Genomic DNA, 16,174 nt, shown 5'->3' with positions numbered 1-16,174 from the left:
TCATTTAAATCACTGTTTCTTGTAGTTGTTTCACCTTCTTAAGTTTGTAAATTTGTATATTTTTTTTGATGGGATAAATTTCTATAATTTTAGATAAATGTTATTAAGAAACAAATGAGACAGAAAAAGATCATAAGAAAAGGTGAATTGGTGGAAGTTTGAGTTCTCATTATCTATCTATTTATCTCTGTGCTTCTCATAGGATCTCAAATCATCCAAAAATTATGCTGTATGATTATGCGCGTATAGAAATAATTTTGTACAACCATTTATACTTAACAAGAGGAGTATCAACTGTCAGAGACTCATATATAATTCTAATCAACTGCACAGTTGCGTAGAAATTGGAAGTTTATGAGAATTTTAAGGCCCCGTTTGGTTGATCCAGGAATTAAACTAATGCCGGAAAATTCAATTCATGTGAATCACTTTCTTATAGACAAATTCACATGAATTCGGAAAATTCGTTTGGTTGCGGATGTTGGAGTTGAATTCCAAGGAGTTGCCAACTACCTAGGGGAATGTAAGTAGTTCAATTCCCCCATTATGTAGGCATTCAAAACTCCAAGGAATATTGAATGCCTACATTTTGCCAAAAAATTGGCAACCAAAAACTCTCTATTTTTTGTAATTCATGGGATTTTGCAATTCTCATGATGTACAAAGGCAACCAAACGATACCTAAGTTTTTCTATTTGGCAAAATTTTCATTTAACCAATCAATATGTCTAACTATTGTATTTGCAATTTTCCTGTGCTCGGTCTTTTTTTTGGATAACTAGGAAATCCGCAGCCGTTATCTTGAGTGCACACTGGGTAAACTCCCAAGTATAAGTGTTTGACCGTATACTGTTCCGAAATAACACTCCTTTGTGGTGCCGACTACCAACCAAAATAAAATGATGAATATTCAAAGAGACATAAATCACATCAAATGATTAAGAATGACTCCTATCCAAATCATTAAAGCAAGCAAACAGTAACCAACCCACTTCAACAATAATCATCAGACTGTCTTTTTCTCTTTATTACTCTTTTCTCTTTGCTTTTCTTTTACTTTTTTTTTTCCCTGTTGCTTTTGTTAGGGCAAAGGCAAGACAAGCTTGACCCTAGTACAGAAGTACAGCTAATGCTGTGTAGTTCAGACTTCAGAACTTCAATTTTTGATTGAAAAAAGCCAATGTCCCATAAATTACAAGGGAACATAATAGTTATTGAAGAATTAACTTCTCGAGACATTTTCGACAAAAATTAGCCACAAATTTCATGGGCCATATAATTTACATCATAATTTCCTCAACATCTAACCATCTATTAATCTGTACATATTAGTATATTACTTCTGTTAACGGATTGAACTCGATATTTTTATATGGAAGAGAACTAACCAACTTTGGTTTCTTTGACCTAAACCGGAATATATGAGATTTTGGCATCTTGGTTCCATCTTCCATCTCTCCAGCCACATTCCGGTGTTCTCGAGATTTTCAGTCAGTTGAATTATCTCCAGGCTCGCACATTAGACTGACATTAGAAGAAGAGAATTCCAAACCCGTGATATTGTTGAAAGTTCTGCTCATTTGCCTTCTTTTCTGACTGCAGGGTGCCGAATCAACCAATTAGATAATGACAATAACAACATATATACAGAGAGTATACATTTCCCGACATTTAACAGATTGTTATGTAAAGACAGTTAACTTAACCAGCTTATTCAGAAAAACTTTTTGACCAGAATAGTGAGTTACAGTTACCTCTTTGAAACCAGGATCTCCGAACTGCCTGGCGAATATGACGCTCATTTTTCTCTAAAAGTTCATCGATTCTGTGCGATTGAGATAGTAATGGTCCTGAAAATTCAACTTTCTCCTCTTGACTCTGTAATCCAGCATAAATAAAATTAAGAAAAAGCAGTATGGCTAAGATTAATTCAAATTTTCGACATTGGGTGGCCAAGTAAATATTAACTAACCATGTGATTTCTTCTGGATGCCATCTCTTTTTGGTAAAGGGCTAAAGATAACTCCTGTGAATGATACTCATCTGAGGTATCAAAAGAGTCGGGGCGATTGAAGTGGCTCCATTGTCTTCTCACTGTATGCTTTAGAGTCTCATTATGATCATGCCCTCTAGAAAGTGCACGCTTCTTTATTTCGGAATCACTTCTATTATGTGATGTGAAATAAGTTTCTAAACCATTAAAACTATGCTTAGAACTAGACCTACTGTGTGATCTAACAGATGCGTTATCATCTTTCCTACATTTTGCCCATGCAAAGCCGCTTGACCCTGGAACAGGAAGTGGGCCTGAATATGGCACCTCTCCTTGAGATGCGTGCTTCACATGAGAAGGTTCTTCCCGACGATGAAACGATGGCTTTGGTGGGTCCCTTCCTCTTATATCTTCCTCTGGATGAAAGAGCGCTAAATTTCCATTGATTTTGATCCTCTGAAGATCTTGTGGTGGCAATGGCAAACCCTTCGCAAGAAGCATTAATTTCAGTAAAGATTGATCTATTAACCTACTGTCTTGAATGACAATGAGTTAACGTAAGTTAAGAGGAAAACCTCAGGTGGGGCCTGTCGACGGGAGTCGTTTGATTTCTTTGCAGTTTTCCTTCCAGTTTCATGCCCTCGGACTCTTCCATTGGTTTTCTTCCTGTAAATCAGTATGGAACCAAATAGCAAAGCTCAATGTTAATTATATTGTCTGCCAATACAGAATTACAGACTACACCGACAATACCCTAGTGCTATACATGTCTCTCAGTGAAAGACAGTGTTACTGAATGAAGCAATAATAACAATAATAATTGCATCATGAATTGCATCAACGGATTGCCACTTCACATTAACAAAAGTGTCGTGAGTAGTGAGCATTTAGCTCCAATGAATTACCGGGCTATGGATCTCAAAGAGTTGTGTAAACAGATCACTTCAAAATACATTGATAATTCTCCCATCATATACAAAATTGTCTGCGTAATGAGCTTAACTGTTTTGTAGCACAAGTATAAGTCCTTATCCCACTCCAAGATTAGGAAGCAAAAAGCAAAACTACGAAGGGAAGGACCGAAAGTTGCAAAAATTACCTTCTAGCATCATCACGTCCTTTTGCATCAATTTCTTTATTAGGTGGGTATTTTGGCAAAGTTGACGGATCACACGCAAAAGGCTTCGTGGTAAAATACTGAGAGTGAAACAAAATGAACAACATTAGGAATTTGATTAATCTATCTCCATGGACCAAAGAAATTCTGAAGCTGACATTAGCTCGGTCCAACTGCCAACTTGGCTGTTAAAATTCAGAAAAGAAATGTTATACTCCGTAATTAAAAAAATGAGATAATTCTGTACCTCACAATAAAGGGCAGAAGAAGCATTGCCACGCTTGTATGGCTCAACTGAAAGCAAAGTCTCAATAAGGTCCACTGCTGTTCTTGGCAAATCTCTGCAAGTTTCCATAAGAGAACTTTCATAATGCTGCTGTGGCTTAAAAAGAGTCGCATGAGGAAGTTTAGATTTCTTCCAGTATTCATCAGGAGGAGATCCGCATAGCTTAAAGATTTTATGCAGCTGTTCAACCTATATATTGAGTGAAACAATGTCCCTCAACTTTTGCCGTAACAAAAAATGGCCTAAATACTTATACAAGGCAGTTTCACGACAATATTATCGTTGACCCATATCACAATTTATGGTATATATAATATATGTAGGCGTCTTTGATAAAAACAGTTTTACAAGATACTCCCTCCTATTCCAGATAATCGTCCCATTGTCCATTTTCGTCTAGTCGGGTAACTGTCCCATTGTCTATTTTTGGTAAGTGTTGTGTGGTCGAAATTCAATTCCATTTCCGTCTATTCACATAACTGTCCCATTGTCCGTTTTGTGTGGTCTAAACTCACTTTCTTAATTCTTGTGCCATTTTCACAATGGGACGGTTATGTAAAATAGGAGGGAGTACTTTATAAAAGAAAATTATGCTGAGAAGCCGTGAAGACTAATTACCCAAAAAAAAAAAAAAGAAACTTCTCCCACATGTCAAATTTGGTGTCCATTTGACCTAGATGGTCAACCGATTTCAAGTTTGATTCTTTAGAACTATTTTCATGTTATTATTTTTAAAAATTTGTAGATAATGTAAACTGCGCAATAATTGTGGCCAAACTCAAAATTATTTGACTACCATAGTCAAAATGGGACAATAAAAGGGATGCAGGGAGTCCTACATACAGGAAAGGAGGAGTTTGACAAAGTAATCACCTCGGTTCTCCCTTGAAGAAGGGGCTTTCCAAGGAGAACTTCTGCAAATACACATCCAACACTCCATAGGTCAACAGATGGTCCATAACTTGTTGCCCCGAGCAGCAGCTCAGGAGGCCGGTACCAAAGAGTTATAACACGACTAGTCAGTGGTTGTCGGTGTGATGTACTGCAGAAGTTGGCTAAACCGAAATCTGCCACCTTCAGGATCCCTTCATTATTTACAAGGAGATTTGACCCTTTAATGTCTCTATGCATTACACCTCGAGAATGGCAGTGTTCAATCCCAGACAACAGCTGTTTCATATAGCACTTGACCTGCATAATTATTGTAAGTCACATGCACTTTAAGCCCTAATGATTACCTCTGATCAATCGAGAATGAAGAAATAAACAGCGAACATATACTAAAAAACGAAGAAGAAATAGCATTGAACCACTGATTCCATCATTGTTATCTACTAAATGAGAATATCCGCAAAACATTTCAATGCCATCCCAAAATCGAGAGAGCAGTATGGTTTTCCTGGCACCACTGCACCAGTTTTTGAATATTCCTCATTCAATTACCGAGTTGAAGGGATGGTCACACTGATTCCATCATTGTTATCTACTCACATGTGAGCCAAACCCAAATTTTTGAATATTCCTCATTCAATTACCGAGTTGAAGGGCTGGTCTCACAGTAGACCATTCATATAATTTTTTTGTCCTTGAACAGGCACATAGAATGACTAATGATAATCAAGCACAATATACCTGTGACTCTGTAAACTTGATGTCAGGGCAAGAGACTAGGCCAGCGAGATCATGTTCCATATACTCAAACACAAGGTATATGCTGCATGATAATTTGGAAGCAACTATTCCTTCCAGTTTTATAACATTAGGATGATCAAGCCTGCGCAGAATCAAAATCTCACGAGCCATAAACCGCACACTCTCAGGCTCAAAATTATCAAAACGAACTTTCTTTAGCGCGACTATTTTCCCTGATTCAAGGTCTCGTGCTCGAAAAACACTGCTGTATGTTCCTTGACCAATCTACACCACATGAAAAAAAATAACATCCAATGAACTCACAACTCATACAAGACGAACTTACCTCTAAAACCAACTCATTAATCCTATAACTAAATGAAAAATACATAATGGCCGCTGCAAGTTGTTTTTTCGCGTGAAACCGTCTCATACAAATTTTGCATTTCAGGACGATGACAACAACAACAACAACAACAAAAACAACGGCATCATAGCCTTAATCCCATCTGACAAAAGAATAAGGAATAACACAAGATAGACTAAATTTATTCAAATCAATCATCATAAAAACAAAAATCCAAGAATGCAGCCAAATTAGGAAAAAAGCCAAATCCCATATACAACTCCAAATAATTGGAACCATATATCATACTATGTCTACCTTTTTCCATAAAAACCCAACAAAAATTTCCAGAAACAGCATATCACTCTCAGAACTAATAACATTCCCAGCACTTCACATGATCACTGTACCTCTGTACTAACATTAAAAAATATTCCTTTTCATTTCAAATATTTTAAGATAATAAAATGTGTATATACTCAAAACATATCCAACAATTTAGAAAAAACCCTAATTCAAAACTAGATCAACCATATTACAGATGAATTATTATAAGTAATCATTAAATTAAAAAAAAAAAGTTTTTTCCTAATTAACTTTTTTTAATTATTACTCCCTCCGTCTCAATTATTTGTTCAATCGCTACTAAACAATAAAATAGGTAAACAAATAAATGAGACGGAGGAAGTATTATGATCATTAATTCGTCCCACAACAATTCCCAATCAAAATTTCGACTCCTAACTTCAAATCCTAACCCCGTAACCATGTCTCACACAATTCTTTTGAACAAAACAAAACTAGTGCATCAAAAATTGAATTTTGAACCTACATTACAAGTTACAACTACCAAATTTTCAAATTTTAAACAAAATACGGCTTATTAAATAAATGATTGGGACGGAGGGAGTAATAAAAATACGGCCCCACCTTCTCTAATTTCTCAAAATTGTCGACTCGAAGAGGCAACCACCCATGAATAGCTTCCGTCGCAACAGCGCTAAGCCACGCCGGCCAACCGGCAGCGATTTGTTCCCCTTCCACGTACTTAGACAAGTTTCCAAGCCTCAAACTCACTGAGTCAGAACTCACTCGTCCCGAGTCACCCCGACTCGCCGTCGCCATTACTGAGTCGCCACCCACCGAGTTGGAGTAAAATTTCTTAGTGGACCCCGTATTTTCCCGGAAAACGCCGGAAAGGTCGAGTGCTGGAGTTACTGATACTCCACCCTTTGAACTCACACACCCCATTAAATAATTAATAAATTAATAATTATTATATTAAATGAAAAATAATTGGAATTACAAGAAAATTATGGAAGAATATAGTGAAATTGAAGAAAATGGGGTGGACCCAGATGAGATTAGGGACATTAGAGAGTGCCCAGATCGTTGGATTTGTTGTTAAAATTGATAGATTGAATTTTGGGGAAGAATGTGAAGTTATGAAGAGTGTGATGAGTGCAAAAAATTGTGTATGTGTGTTTATATATGGAGAGAGATTTTAATTAGATTCGACTTTCGAGTAACTGTGATTAGTGATCTTGGTTTAGCGCATGGTTTTTGGTTCTTTTTATGTTTCTTGGTTTCTTTTGTCGAATTTAAGAGTTTGCATATAAGACGGTTTTTAGCGGCCTTTGAGACGATAATTTGACTGTTCTTTTTTTACTCATATACTAACTTTTTCTTGTCAATAAATATAAATATTTTAGTTTTTTTTGTATTAATATGGTACTCCCCTAGGCTCTCTCCCAGTCAGCTGTCTACCTTTTATTTTGATACAAAAATCAAGAAAAGATGAGATAACAGTAAGTGGATTTGATAACACGAGGCGGACCAAATTGAGTGCGGAGGATCAAATTGTTCATCAAAACCAGTCCCAAAATAAAAAGATAAATAATTGATTGTGACAACCCAAAATGAATTATGTAAACAAATGATCGGAATAGAGGGAATATTTCTTATCTCTCCATTTATTTATCGTTAAAGTTTTCTAACTTTGACTCCAAAAATAAAATTGAAGAAGATATAAAAATAATATCATAACTGTTTTTCAATGGAAATTTGTGTAATTATATAATTGATTTTACAATAGTATTTTTTTTTAACGTTTCGTGTATATTTTTGTACATTATTAGATAGTCAGCGTGAACAATAATTTTCGAGATTTTTCACTACTCACTTCACTTGTAAGAAGATAAGTGAAACGGATTACTTTCGTTATGAATTTATGATGGATGATGGTCTTGATGGATGATGAAAGATACAACTATATTTTGAAAACTCATGTAAATAAGAAAATGTTTTTGTTTAAAATTACAAATTCTTCTTATATAAGAAAAATATTTCATGAAATAAATTGTTGTTAATTCCATAAATATTTTTGTTTGTTACCACAATTAGTCAACTTTTAAACGCATCTCTTTGAAACATTTTGGTGGGTTTAAAGTACTTTACAATTTAAATTATTTATCTCACACAATCTTTTGATCTTTATTTGAATGGTGGTGGAAAAAATAGTCTTACAGGTGAAGTAATAAACATCTTGGGTCCCCACTAAGATAATCAATCCATCAGGGGCGTAGCAGAGTTGGAGTAATGGATGTGTTGGAACTAAAACAATGTTAATAAACTAATCATTGAGGATATTATAGTATAAATCCGTTCTTGGAATTCTAATCATCGACTTAAATTTTTAATTGAGATGATGACACGGACTACATATTGTTACTCGTATTCATGGAGTGAGTTCAATAACCTAAAGTCTTAAAAATAGTACTATTGAGTTTAAATTCAATTTTGATAATCTGAAAAGTTATGATTGGCACTGACATATTTAAATTGGTCGATCATCATAGTAAAATATCATGCTATCAAAACAAAATTTTAAAATGGCATAAATACAAGTATCATGATTATCATCTAGTAATGGATCATTTTTATTCCGCTCGTCATACCCAAAAACCGTCTTATAAAACTTGTTATTCATAGAGTGAACTCTATAAGAATACAATGACAAATTACATATAAGCTTGATTCGAGCTAGACTACAGCTCAAACTTCAATTTTTAGGCTCGATAAATTTCGGACTGGAAATGAGCTCAAGCTCATAATTTTGAAACGATCTCGAGCCTATTCAACTTCAAATTGAGATTGACTTTCTTACCTCCTGAACAAGTACGGTGATAAAACACGCGGAGTAGGGAGTATATAATTGCTGCCTGCCATTATCTAATCAAAATCATTGGCCTAAGATCATGAGCACACATAAAAAGTCCTTAGTATTTGGAACCGTTATAATTACCAAGGATCCAATTCTTCTACAATTGCAACTAAGCTAAATCGGTAAATCCTTAGTATGTTGACTTAATGATGCGTGCTTTTTCATTGTTAAGTACCTTCTCTTTCGGTTTTTCTCTATAACCTTCTTTTCTCATAAACGAATAAAATATAATATATTTTGTTTATATGGATAACAATTGTAAATGGTTAGAATGTACGGAGTATTATTTTAGGCCTGACATAATGCCATGGGTTATGTTAGTGTATGAGCCGAACAACTTTTTCCAATTACCATTTTCTTGTCGTGGCATTAGTTGATACCACAATGGCAATATCACTTCCCTTTTTTTATCTATTTATGAAAGGAGAAGATCTGAAAGAGACTGTTCGTAGCATTGCGCAGTACTTTGTATAGCGCAAGGCTTTTATCTTTGTATTCATTATGAGTGGATTTTCTACGGAAATAAAATTATCAACCTTGTGTTATAATTGGCTCCTTATCCCCTACAATTCAGTTGAATTCACCTACGAATGTGGCACATTGATAAAATGAAAGAGGAGCAACAATTAGTCCCTAAAATTTAGTTAGTGAGTATACATTTTAGTTAGACATTTAATTTGGAGGTGGGACATTAGCATTAATTGAAAATATTTCTTGAAGTTAAATAAGAATCTTTGATCTGTTTTAAAATTATAAAATGATTACTTACTTTCGTCTTAAACAAGAATATCTACACGAGCAATTATTAGCACCAATAGGTTACAGATTAAATAGCTTATCCGAGAATTAATCGAGTGGGAGTTGAAAAAGTATGCAATGTGTGCACTTTCAAACCAAATACGACCAAACCTGAATAAATAATGAGTAATGGCACTATACTCTTGATTGTAAGGCAAGTTACTGAAGTTAGTGATGTAGGTATGCGGCGTCCATTATAATCAACCAAGTACAACAAAACTAGGCTTCATGTGGATTCACAAATTCTTGTTTCAGACAGACACTTTTCGTCTTATTTTTCAGACGGACATATATGACCATTTTATAGTTAAATGTAACCACAATAGAATAAGCAGTGTTACAGATTATGGTAACTAGTTTTTCAACAATAGTCACATTTAACTGTAAAATGCTTACAAAATCCTGTCTTATTATTTCAGACCAAAAATGCCCGTCTGAAGCAAGACGCACTATTGTGAATTAATTAACTACCTACATAAGATTAGCCCTAATTAATATCATTGTCTTAAGATTAGCCCTAATTAATATCATTGTCTTAATGCATATAATTAGTCCTCTAGTAGTAATGCGACACCACATTTGCAAATCAATTCACGTTTGTGTACACAAATTTTAGAATACAACGGTCTCATATCATGTTACCATTCTTTTGTTATAAAAAATCACTAATTTATTATTAGCAAAGAGTAATTTTTACACAAATAGAATGTCTTATCCCGTGAGAGTAGAACTTTTTCGCATAAATAACACAAAATTCAATATATTAGTATTCTAACTTTCGAGATATACGCACGATAAACACGGATCAAACCGTAATTCCAATGTGGTAATAAACCCACAAATTCTAAACTCATTTCCATTTATATAAAGTTTAAACCTTTAGCCGTTGATGACATTAGATCCACATCCGCAACAATGTGCAAAATTCCCTCCCTTACCTCAATTGACTAAAAGTCTCAACGTCACCGCAACATTTGTTTTTTGGCGTAAAGGGAGCCACAACTACGGCGAATATGATGCTGACAGGGTTCGAACCCAATCACTCATTAGTGAAGACTAAAGATGAATAGACTATAAGTCCAATATATGATGTTTCAGTAACTTTTTACCCCAAATGATGACACAAAATTTAGTCATGGAGTATCCCACTTAGCAATATAGCAAGCATCTCAATGATAGTAGTAAATCAATATTTATGATTATGTTTTACAAACTTCAACATATAGATGATAGCATTCATGATGTATACCCAAACCAATTAACTCTTAAGATTAGTCCGCTATCAATAATGATTAATGAACTTGCTTTTCGACGACCAATATATTTGATGTAATCATCAACTCAAATGTAATTTCATACACAATCACCGATCTTCATGGCTCACATAGTCACATTCAATCTGTCGCAGGGTAATTTCGACAATCCAATAGGAATAGTTAATGTCGGGCAGCCCGGAGAGTCTGAGACTGTCATGAATCTTCAGTATATGGCAACTTGCAAGGGTTGGTGCGATCTTTAGCCTTGAATGTTCCCAACATTTCGGCAACAGATCTGCAGCGACATTCGTTCCCTGGTCGTATGACATCCCCATATACTGCCATCTCAATTATATCAAGCTCCTTGTCTAAAAGAGGACAAACCCTCGTATCAGTAAAGTCAGTGACACGAATTACAAACGAGTTTAGGTAAAAGCAGGCACCGTAATGAAAATATGCTCGTAGTTCTGTTGGGACGTCTGAGCAACAGAGATGGCAGCTTAACTTAAATGCAACAAGGAATATAATCAAGGTTGCCAGGAAAAAAACAGACAAATCATGTCGGGAAATTTCATTCACCTAGCAAGGAAATCTGAACAAAGCTGAGTTTATCATAAACTAGTCACCAAGATTAGATGCAGGCATGCAGCACAAATTATTTCTGGACTAAATACAAAGTAACTTCACAGCTATTCGTTAACTAGTACTCCGTATCTGAATGAAAAACATCGCAGCATGTAATACAGCTAGTTTGTATACAAGGTGTACTAAGAAACAAATTTTGTCCCATACGGTTTCATAATCATGAATTCATGAGAAATTTGTGAGCTAGAAAACAGGTTACGAGATGTCAAGGGTGTAACGTAAAGGAGGGTGGCTTCCTATGCGGCTGTAATTTCAAATACGTTTACCAAATGAGCTAAATCTTCATTTAATATCAGAAAATTAAGTTTATTTCCATGTTTGTAGCTTTCTTTTTGACCATTTTCTTCCACAAGACCACAAACACAGTCGTTATTGTCAAAAAAACACGAGATTTTTTTTTAAAACAAAGACAGAGATTACTTGCATTATACGAAGTACATGTTCGGCAATTTTAAAATAAATAAAGGACAGTGAGGATTAAGTCGTGAAAAATCGTCAAAGTAACAGTTAAAATGTCAGCATTTTTAACGGAAAGTAACGTGGCAATGGTCTACAATTCTGTCATATAATGTAGCATGGACATTTTATGCTACAGCAGGAGGAAGACTTGTGCAAAATGAAAAAGAAATCCAAATATCTACAAAAATATGAACGGACTTGGTTACTGGTTCACTCAACCTTCGTGATACTGGAATCATTTCAAGCGTATTCTATCATGGCGGTTAATTAAAATCTACAGCGTATCACATATATTTGTGGTGTATTCTTTATGAATTTGGTAACCTTAGTATCCACATATCCTACCAGTATTTTCTTAACAGTCAGAGAATCATGCCAAAACACAGGACCATTGAATGAATTGACATGTTTACAGGTTTAACTCCTGCAACTCTGAAAAGGATTTCGTACTACAATCATGTACACTGATCTTAACTCAAGGTAGTTAATATGATGGTTGAAGTATACAACCTCGGTGCCTATAATGACGTGAGTTGGACATAAGCAAACCTTTCCACTTCAAAAAAGACAAGGTGTCCCCAAGTGAATCATGACTGAAACAGGACAACCAACTACTAATTCTTGAATAAGAATATGTGGGCGGTTTTATGAGCTGTTTTAATTGAGGAAGCAACATAACATGTTTTCAGAAGAAGCTATTCATTTCGGTGCTATAAACCGGGACAACTAATTGTACCAAAATGATTTTCATGTACTATGTGTACATTGGGGGTGCCCCTACAGTAGAAAGCTTTAAAATATCTCCTGAAATTGTGGATTTGACACAAGACGTGTTTTATACAGATGACCACAGAATCACGGAAAAGGTCGGGAGACAATAATGAGAACAAGAAAGACTAATGAATTGTAAAGAAAGAGAAACATTTTAGAAAGCTCCAATAGTTAGCCTCAAGTTACAAATGAAATAATTTGAAAAAATAGGCTTTTCACGGTGTTATGGATAAATATTATATCCAGCATTCGGTTCAAACTGAAATTAAAAAAAAGGGAAAGACAAACAGATGAACATACCTGTGAATTTTAAATCACATGAATATCCTTTCAATAACTTGGGATCCATCTCTTTGTCAGATTTGTATCGGTTGACCCTAGTTTGAAGGATTTGACAATTGTTAGCTGTGGATTCACCTCCTACAAAGCCAGTTTGCAAATGTTCAAGGCTTCAAGCATATTTTGACAGTATAAGGTGTCTGTGCTAGGCAAATAGAAACAAGAAAAATAGAAAACACCAAATAATTGAACAAGCTCACATTGAAACCGAACTGTTCATTTCTATGCTCAAATTTATGAAACTTCTTTGAAATATTTCAGAGCCAATTAGGATCACCCAATCTAAAATTAAATCACCTCATACAAAACATAAAGCTTGGGTAGCAAAAGCAAAAAAGATATAGGTAATCCGTAAGTTTGGTTCCTAATCTTCCTACCGCTGAAAGCCTGAAACAAATCACATATAGTTCCGTAATCCCAAATCAAAGGTAAAGCAAACTCTTTTCATCCAATATTGTTCACTAGTATCACTACTTCGTTCCTTAATAGATTAGCTAAACAGAAAAAAGGTCCAGACGGAAAACTGAGAACAGATTTTGACTTTTGACAGCTACACCTGCAACGACACAAGTACGCAACCCTAGCCACTGGAGAGTTCAGCTTAGCTCTCTACATGTGCAGATGTGCCTGATACAACAACAATTCTTCTATAAACCGTTTTACATAAGCATTATTGTAAAACTAAGTAATTATTTAGCTGAAAACCTCCACAAATATAACTTCCACCAATCACCACTTTTCCTAATAAGGGCATTAAGGTCTTTTGTTATATGGTTTTACAATGTGATATTGTAAAGCCGTTTTACAGAAGACTTACTCCTGATACAATGGGATCAAAACCCTAGGGCTTAGGGATATACAGAAAACTCAAACTAAATGCACGCCAATTCTATCCTTTTAGTTTGTCTTCTCCAAAACGTATTCTTTCCTCAATCCCAAGTATGCCCATAGAGTGCACGGAGCAAAAGAACAGGAAATAAAAGAGTGAAAAAAACTGCAGAAAATTCAGTTCAGCAATACACGGATACGAGTAATGTTTCTGACAAAGCTGAATACACAACTAAATGGCAACCATACTAAGCAATATAGCTCACAGCCACAGTACACATCTTGCATCCTAACTGTGCACGATCTGGCCTGATTGTTCATCTACCAGTTTACTGATTCAATTGCAAAAAAGACTTGCACTTTATCTGAAAGACAAGTGTTTCCCTTTCAAATCTCTATTGTTTGTTAAGAAACAATGTAAAATGATTCCTCTCATTCTCTCTAGTCTCTACACCAGGTGGAAGAACCAGGATTTCTAGTATTTGGGCAAACAACAATAAGATTAACCCAAAAAAAATCGAAAATTTAACTAAAAATTTCAAAATTCAGGGCACAACCGTGAACCGCCCCTGCTATCCCCAAAGTTCCGCTGCTTTCCACTTCCTTTCACCCCCACACAATTGTTACCTTAATTAGAGATGTTACATCCAAACAATAAAACTTCTTGGGTTCACCCCACACAATTGTTACCTTATTGAGCCTAATAGAGTCCTTATGTCATGGGATGATAAATGACAAGCTTGGTTACGCGTCCAAGTGATCACTTAACGTCTAAAACTGAGTTTAATTGACGGAAAATAAAGTTCAGGGGTACACTTAGTGATAATGACAACAATTAGGGGTACCATGTATGTTTTAAAAAGTATAGGGTACCTAGAAAGTCGAAAAATTGAGGGGTACCATGTAGATTCTTCTGAATTATTTACGGAAAGCTGTCTCAAATCAAATATTCCAATTGATTTGGTGTACAATGACGTGGTACCGAATAAATTCTCAACAAACAAAGGGTACAACAACAACATTACCCCACCCACAAATTGCGGGGTTAGGGGAGGTCGGATGTACGCGGTTTTACCCTTAAGCAAGACAAAGAGGCGGTTTCCGAGTGACCCAACAAACAAAAGGTGAATAATAAAATAGGAAGAGAAATAGGAATCAGACCTTTGGAAAAGGGGACAATGTGATCATACTCAAAGCATAAACAACCAGAACAATTGCAGAAGCGTTTACAGACAATGTTACCAGCTGCATCCTTTCTCCAACGATCAGGATGACGTCCTGATACTACATCTGCACTTGCCCAACACATGTTCTTCGCCTTCTTGTCAAAGAACCTTGGCCTCCCATTGTTGTTTTCTTTACTGTCCCCTGATACTGCTGCTGTTGGTGCTGATGATGAAGAAGAAGAAGATGCAGATGATGTGCTCATTTTTTGGGTTGTGAATTGAGGCGCAGGACTAATACGGTATATGGGTGGGTGAGATCGAACCCGTGACTTATTATCGCGATACTAAACCGTCTTAACCACTAGAATAAGACCTCTTCAAAAATGGAGCCGGAACCAGTTATGGGGTGATGGCTTGAAATGGGTCCTTTTTAGTTGGGCCCATATTCTTGCAGTATGCCAGTAAGGCTGTCAATCTTCATCTTAGTTTTCGGTAGCATTTATTGGGCCGATTTAGGTTCAGACCCGAATAATACATTGGATTCAAGTATTCGATTTGGATTGAACCCGCATTAAATTTATTTACTCCCCTTCATCCCGGTCATTTATTGTCCTATTCTATTTTTGGCTGTCACAAACAATTGTTGTCTTTTCTATTTTAAGATTGCATTTGATGAACAATTTGATCTTTTACACTCAATTTGGTCCACTTGTCATCTTATAATTGACCACTTACTCTTTCCTTGATTTTTGTGCCAAAATCAAAGGACAACAATTGACCGAAACGGGGGAGTCTTAGACTATCCCCAAAGAAGAGTCAAGTTAATTGGGTCACCACCTATTTTTACTCTTAATACCATCTTATTTACCTTTGATTCATTTGCACCCTTCCATCTAGAAGGTCATGACCTACATTATCGACTTAGTTTTTTTTTTTTTTTTTTTCACTTTTCAACCTTCCTACCAATCAAATGTGAACACCTATTGGGTCACAAATGAGGTCAATTTGAGAAAAAGAGACCATTAATTGACCTATTCTTACCTTGGCCTCTCCTTGGGTCATCCGAGTTTTATTTTATGCTTAATTATGGATTAAGATAGCTCAACAAAGTCATGACCTCATAATTGACCTTGTTTGAGCGTGGTTTTAAGTTTGGTCTTCGGTCCTTGTCTTTTAAAGTAGGTCGTGTCACTAGTGCTCGTTCAGACAAGAATAGAGATAGAAGCAGGTCGTGTCTCTCGACTCTCGTGCCCGGTTGTATTTCGTGCCGGTCCATCGTGCCCGGAGAAAAGACTGGCATGGTTTAGGCACGGGA

General features: G+C 35.7%; 2 protein-coding genes across 2 annotated transcripts; both read right to left on the bottom strand.

Annotated features, from left to right (window-relative positions):
* Nucleotides 1-1,208: 1,208 nt before the first annotated feature.
* Nucleotides 1,209-6,647, bottom strand: LOC141652733 (protein IMPAIRED IN BABA-INDUCED STERILITY 1-like). Its single transcript, XM_074460326.1, has 9 exons — nt 6,305-6,647; nt 5,029-5,313; nt 4,270-4,587; nt 3,358-3,585; nt 3,093-3,190; nt 2,569-2,659; nt 1,973-2,479; nt 1,755-1,878; nt 1,209-1,596 (listed from the first exon to the last, which is right to left on the bottom strand). Exons 1-9 carry the CDS (start codon nt 6,623-6,625, stop codon nt 1,577-1,579), a joined length of 1,992 nt encoding a protein of 663 aa, XP_074316427.1. The 5' UTR covers nt 6,626-6,647; the 3' UTR covers nt 1,209-1,576.
* A 3,906-nt stretch (nt 6,648-10,553) lies between these two features.
* On the bottom strand, nt 10,554-15,331 carry LOC141652728 (uncharacterized). The gene is made up of 3 exons (XM_074460321.1): nt 14,855-15,331; nt 12,827-12,946; nt 10,554-11,019 (listed from the first exon to the last, which is right to left on the bottom strand). Exons 1-3 carry the CDS (start codon nt 15,120-15,122, stop codon nt 10,865-10,867), a joined length of 543 nt encoding a protein of 180 aa, XP_074316422.1. The 5' UTR covers nt 15,123-15,331; the 3' UTR covers nt 10,554-10,864.
* Between the last annotated feature and the right edge of the window lie 843 nt (nt 15,332-16,174).

Source organism: Silene latifolia, chromosome 4 (genome assembly GCF_048544455.1).
Source record: "Silene latifolia isolate original U9 population chromosome 4, ASM4854445v1, whole genome shotgun sequence".
Taxonomy (NCBI): domain Eukaryota; kingdom Viridiplantae; phylum Streptophyta; class Magnoliopsida; order Caryophyllales; family Caryophyllaceae; genus Silene; species Silene latifolia.
This window is presented reverse-complemented; position numbering and strand designations above follow the sequence as displayed.

Bases quoted from the DNA above. Each gene is read 5' to 3' on its own strand.
- LOC141652728 (XM_074460321.1), bottom strand. From the start codon at position 15,122: ATGAGCACATCATCTGCATCTTCTTCTTCTTCATCATCAGCACCAACA. The intron at 12,947-14,854 runs GTCTGATTCCTA...CTGGCTTTGTAG, and splicing joins CATTGTCCCCTTTTCCAAAG to GAGGTGAATCCACAGCTAAC. The intron at 11,020-12,826 runs GTATGTTCATCT...GTCCTCTTTTAG, and splicing joins ATGTGATTTAAAATTCACAG to ACAAGGAGCTTGATATAATT.
- LOC141652733 (XM_074460326.1), bottom strand. From the start codon at position 6,625: ATGGGGTGTGTGAGTTCAAAGGGTGGAGTATCAGTAACTCCAGCACTC. The intron at 5,314-6,304 runs GTGGGGCCGTAT...CATGTGGTGTAG, and splicing joins ATTTTGAGAAATTAGAGAAG to ATTGGTCAAGGAACATACAG. The intron at 1,879-1,972 runs GTTAGTTAATAT...GCTGGATTACAG, and splicing joins CATCCAGAAGAAATCACATG to AGTCAAGAGGAGAAAGTTGA.